The following is a 6,198-nucleotide window of genomic DNA, read 5'->3' on the forward strand; positions in this document are numbered from 1 at the left end:
TATGTAGTGTCAAAAAGAGTATTACTAGTTTCATAAGTTAAGTAAAAGTGAAACAGCCGGAGCGAATTAACAACTGAATCGGAAAGCGATAGTACGGAATTGCAACGATCGAATAGTTGATGGGTAAAGATGTAATTTCGAATGAACGTTGTAACTACAGTTGTAGTGTATCGATAGAAATTAGTAATTTAAGAATGATGCGTACGGTTGGAAACGATATAAACTTGGTGCAAGCACAATGGACAGACATGGCACAGAGCGCAAGTTGGTGCGTTTTGGGCGATTACAGTAAAGGTGTAGTAAAATGAGCGCATAACGGAAAAAAACAAAAACAAACCTTTGTCAACAGCCAACAATTTTTCTATAACAATTTGGTGGTTAACGGTGTATGTTTCAAGGCAGATAAATGTCTCGAGATGTTCTCCCCCATTTGGCCGTAGTATATATCGACACAGTCGAAGCGAAACAACACTACTTTAGCAGATATAAGAATTTATGATGTGAATAAGTATAAGCTCCTGTACACGACACCCTGTCCTTTGAAATACATCAGAAAGTCAATAAATTTAAAATTGTGTTTTAATTCCATCGTCCTTATCATATGTGCTTGTGTTTGCAGTCGTTATTTTAAATTTCAAATGTAGCATTTTTTTTCGCGACATTTTCTTCTTTTGCTTCTGCTATAGCCAGGGTTTGTAAACCATGTGCGAATCGAAGAAACCAAACAAACGGTAAAACCCCATGTGGTGAATGTTTGCGAAAGAAATGAACTCGGTGCGGTAAACATAGTTTGTTTACAGTTTACGACAAACAGACGATGCAGCATAGAAAGCCGGCTACAACTCGTTTGCTATTCAAGTGATGCAGAGTTCTACGTGCGTATTATTTGCAATATGGAGGAAACGGGTAATGCGATGAGCCTCGAAAACGACGATCTAGATTTGGAACTTGCCTGCTCCGCGGAACAGGCCGAACAGGAAGAGAAAGCCGCACAAGAAACCAAGGAAGATGATGCCTTGACGCAGCTGGTGAATGCTGAAGAGTTTCTGGCATCGGAAGGTGTTCCGCTGCTCGAGTATGAAAAGCAGATGTTTTTTGACCTTTTGCATACGGATGCGTTGGTCGTTTGTGCGAAGTGAGTAGAGTTTGCGGGTTTTCTTCCAACCGCAATTGAGATAGTGCCGTGTCGAGTAGTAAACGCTTTCCTCTGTCTTGTTCCTTCTCATGCAGGGGCATCGCCTACGAACGAGCGATGCTAAATCTGTTGAAAATTTTCTGTGACACCTCTACGCTCGTGCTCGTCGTAAACTGTTCTGAAGCGGAGGAACAATACTACCGAACGAATCTGGATCATTCGGAGCACATTCACGAGTCGGCTAAAACGGCAGCGGAACGAGAACGGACGTATCTGCAGGGTGGTATTCAATTTATCAGTACACGCATTTTGGTGGTGGATTTGTTGAAAAATCGCATCCCAATCGAACTGATAACGGGCATGTTTGTGGTGCGCGCACATGAAATTGTGGAATCGTGCCAGGAAGCGTTCGCGCTCCGTTTGTACCGGCAGCGCAATAAAGTGGGCTTTATTAAAGCGTTTTCTCGCAACGTGGAAGCATTCACATACGGGTATGGACACGTGGAGAAGGTGATGCGCAATCTGTTCGTGAAAGAGCTATTCATTTGGCCCCGGTTTCACATGACCATCCAGCGGTCGTTGAAACCGTACGAACCATCCGTGATCGAACTGCAGATACCGATGACACAGAACATGATTCTTTTGCAAACGAATTTGCTCGATCTGATGAACTATCTCGTGAAGAGCATTAAGAGTTTGAACCGATTCGTCGAGCTGCAGGAGGTGACAGTGGAGAACTGTGTCACGAAGAAGTTCCACAAGATATTGCAAGCCCAGCTGGATACGATCTGGCACCAGTTAAGCTCGCAAACAAAATTGATTGTGGCCGATTTGAAGGTGCTGCGCAGTTTGATGATGTACGTTTGGTGTGTTTTTATTGGGTGTTTAACAAAGCTAATCTAGTAGCTTTTTTCTTACTACTTTCAGCTCCTGTCTCTATGGTGATGCCGTATCGTTCTATGCTCTTCTGAAGCGCTATCGAACGACGGAATACGCGCTAAACAATTCCGGCTGGACCTTATTGGAAGCAGCGGAAAAAGTGTTCACCATAGCGAAGGAGCGTGTATTTAACCGTGAAACTGGTATGTGTTTGTGAGTTGTCATAAAATTTATCCTCATTACACAGTGTACGTTTTTTAACGATTACAGAGTTCGAGCCAGAACTTTGCCCGAAATGGAAAGCCCTTACGGACGTGCTGAGAGTCGATATTCCAAACGACATCAAGGAAATAGCGAGCAAAATGCGCAAACAGGAAGAACGGCAAAAGTTTATGCAGCAACAGGTGAAAATATTGATACTCTGTCAGGATTCGCGGGCCTGCTATCAATTGAATCAGTTCCTTACACAAGGCCCCGAACGTTATCTGTTCTATCAAGCCATCAAGAACGACATATCCGTTGCGAAGCTGTCGGAACAGTTTCAGCACATCTCAACCGAAACAGACGGTGCAGCTTTCCGGATACAAGAGTTTGAACCAGTCGCAAGGCCAAAGCCAACTGCTTCGAATGTTTCAAGCGCGCCGAAAGCATCCACCAGCAAGGAGGAACCATCGGTAAAGGGAGGATTTTTGCGTGATCGAATCGCGAAAAAGCGCCGTGAAGCGGCAGAGGAAGAGGAAGCACGTAAGCGGAAGGAAATGGAGGAACAGGAAGCAAGGGAGCGGGGTGAAGGCGATGAGAGTGGCGCGAAGAAATCGGACATGGAAAATGATTTGGCTGGGGTGTGTAAGGATGAGCAGGATCATCAGCAATACTTTCGCGATTCGTACGTACTGACCATGTCGCAGCGGCCGCTGATGGCAGAAGCGCCGGATACCGATCCATTACAGTTCGATATCAGCATGCTGGAGAGCGGTGTATTTGAATCATTTATAGAGATGGAACAGATGGACATAACGACCGCCGTGAAGGATTCGAACCGTCCGCTGGTGTTTATACAAACGTTCAAAAGCGAATCGAGCGGGCTAGGATCGTTGGATCGTACGCTGGAACATATCCGGCCACGGTATATTGTGATGTATCACACGAACGTAACCGCTATTCGGCAGATTGAAGTGTACGAAGCCCGACAACAGAGGCAACTGATGGCTCGTGTGAGAGTGTTTGCTATCATACACTCGAAAACGGTCGAGGAGCAATCGTATCTGACCTCGCTGCGACGTGAGAAACAAGCCTTCGAGTTTCTGATTGAAACGAAACGGGTAGGAAGCTTTTAAATCATTGTAATTGCCGGTACCTTTTTAGCATCCTTTTTTCACCTTCCACAGACCATGGTTGTTCCGGAGTACCAGGACGGCAAGTCGGAGGATACGATTATGATGTTGCAAAAGAAGCAGGAAATCTCTAGCCGACAGGCCGGTGGCCAGGAGGCTAAAGATCCGGCAGAAATTGTAACACCGCGCGTGATCGTAGATATGCGTGAGTTCCGCTCGGATTTACCTTGTCTCATTCACAGAAGAGGCATCGATGTTGTGCCTCTGACCATCACGGTAATTGCCATTGTCGCAATTTGGTTAATCCAATGTTAATGTTATCTTCCATTTTGTTTACTTGTTGGCAGATTGGAGACTACATCATCACACCGGAGATATGCGTGGAGAGGAAATCGATTTCCGATCTGATCGGTTCACTGAACTCGGGCCGGCTGTACAACCAGTGCGTGCAGATGACACGCTACTACGCCAAACCGATTCTGCTGATCGAGTTCGATCAGAACAAACCGTTTCACTTTCAGCGCTACTTTATGGTATCGAACGCTGGCAGTTCCGGGTCGTCTTCCAGTGGTTCCAGCTACAACGAAGACATCATGGCTAAGCTGCAACTGCTTACCATCCACTTTCCCAAGCTGCGACTCGTATGGTCACCCAGCCCATACTCGACCGCGCAACTGTTTGAGGAGCTAAAGCAGGGCAAAGCGGAACCCGATCCGGACGTTGCCGTCAAGGTCGGGTCGGATGAGGCAGCGAACGATGAGCACGATACGCTGGACGGGTTGGCTAATGTGGAGGTGCAAGAATTTTTGCTCAAGTTGCCCGGCATTACGGCACGGAACGTGCGTCGCATTATGCGCCAGTGCACGAGCTTACGTGATTTGACGCAGAAAACGGAGGCTGAGCTGGAGGAGCTGTTGGGTGGACAGGCACTGGCCAAACAGCTGTGGGAGATACTGCACGTGGTGCACAAGCCGGCCAAGCCGGATCCAACTGGAAAGCCTTACGGAGGGAAGTTTAAGCGTGGCGGCAAACGGTTTTGATTGTTACGCCTATGAAGTATTTTTTTTTGGTAATGTATTGTTTGTTAAATTTTGTAATTTGTGTACATATCTAAAAAAATAAAGAAACTCATTATGAATGAATATGGAAAACTTTTTAACTAACTTCCGAACATTGTAGTGAAAAAAGTTTAATTTTTGTTATTTGACAGCACGTGATAACCGGGTCTTTCTAAAAAAAAATTAATATATAATAAAGTGAATGTATTCTAAAATACTTTTTATTTCGTATCTTTTTCAAACTCGTAGATATAGTGGAGCCCGCTGTAACTCTTCCTGAAGTTCGGGATCCTTCTTGTTGTACCACTAATCGGAATTGAATTTTGAAGCACAACATTTAGCGCCATCTATTGCCAAAACTACGGAACTACGTTTGAAATTAAAAATTACCGTTTTGAGACAACCCATCAAAGATTTCAACGAATGGAAAGAGATGAAGGATACATTCGGACAGCTTTGTCCGACATACCTATCTACACTATGGATGTTTTTAGTACTTAATCATATAGGTATTTGTATTTATTTTTACACGTTAGCATCTTAATTTCATTTTACATTTCTTTGTTAGCTTTTAAGGCATCACAAGTTAAACTTGTGTATTAATACTAGACAAAAATATTTTAAAACAATTATGAAACGTTTCCACTAGCTGTAGCTCGCGAAGTGTGAGTTACTTAGCTGACAAAACCGTAAATGAAAAATGTCTGCCTAGTGTTGGGATAGTTATTGATTCTACACCACATATTGCCCAGGACATGAAGAATCTGTTTTTTTTCCGGGAAAAGAAGAAGAAAAAATGAAGAAAAAAAAAACACACACACTCGACAGGAAATAGGAAAATTGAACCAAATTGTATTCCGCCCCACCTTTTTCACCCACTTCCAATCGCACGTTGCCACCAATTCATCTCGGTAAGCCGGAAATCGGAACGGGCAGAACAGGGAAAGGTTTTATGCATGGGTGCCACTGCTCTCACATCCGAGCAGAGGAACGATGGCAGCGGGCAAGTTCGGTTGGAAAATGAGGTGAAATTCTCTTCTCAATTTTTTTCCCGATGTCCGGAATCCATCTACCGCATTGCATTCGCAAGGGAATGAAACTCCGGGCATCGTAGAACTTCCGATGATACTCGGATTAATTTTCACACCACGGGACGCTTTCGGAGCATCCCGTTAGCTAGTCGACGGAAAACTGCCAAAAAGGGGGAAAAGAGAAAGAGAGTAAGGAGAGTACTGAATTTGTTTATCCAAAAACAATTCACATATGATTATCGAAGCGTTCACCCCAGGGAGGGGAACCAGACACACTTACGGCTGCCTTGGCTTTCTTCCTCATTCGGTTGCGCGGGTCAAAGGACTTTCACTAGGCTAAACGTGTAGAGCTCTTCTCTTATCCCCCCCCCCCCCCCCCCCCCCTCCAAAAGGGATGCTGCGAACGTCCTAGGGGGTGTCGTATAAAAATTTGATTATTTACATTTTTATTTATTTTTGGCGAGCAACTCCAAGCGCTATACGAGCGCTCCACCGGAAGTTGCTGGCAAATAGGGGAATACACAGAATCACACAGCAACAAAGGGTGGAAATTTTGTGGTGAGATATGGCTTTTTGGTATATGAACAGTAGTAGTGCATCCATTACCCCACGGAACGTAACCGGAACTGGTGAAAATTCCGAAAAAAGGCCTACAAATGGAAGCTGTGACCGTAGTACAGAGGTCGTCGCGAATTCTTTTCCTACCAAGTAACCGAACTGTTTGCTGTGTGTTTAGTTTGTGGCAGTTGGAGAAGGTATCT

At 44.7% G+C, this 6,198-nt stretch overlaps 1 protein-coding gene across 1 annotated transcript; it reads left to right on the top strand.

Annotated features, from left to right (window-relative positions):
* Positions 1-682: 682 nt before the first annotated feature.
* Positions 683-4,490, top strand: LOC125775054 (DNA repair endonuclease XPF). Its single transcript, XM_049445508.1, has 6 exons — positions 683-1,135; positions 1,231-1,992; positions 2,063-2,217; positions 2,285-3,336; positions 3,403-3,624; positions 3,696-4,490. Exons 1-6 carry the CDS (start codon positions 894-896, stop codon positions 4,386-4,388), a joined length of 3,126 nt encoding a protein of 1,041 aa, XP_049301465.1. The 5' UTR covers positions 683-893; the 3' UTR covers positions 4,389-4,490.
* Positions 4,491-6,198: the final 1,708 nt, after the last annotated feature.

This window comes from Anopheles funestus, chromosome 2RL (genome assembly GCF_943734845.2).
Source record: "Anopheles funestus chromosome 2RL, idAnoFuneDA-416_04, whole genome shotgun sequence".
Lineage (NCBI taxonomy): Eukaryota > Metazoa > Arthropoda > Insecta > Diptera > Culicidae > Anopheles > Anopheles funestus.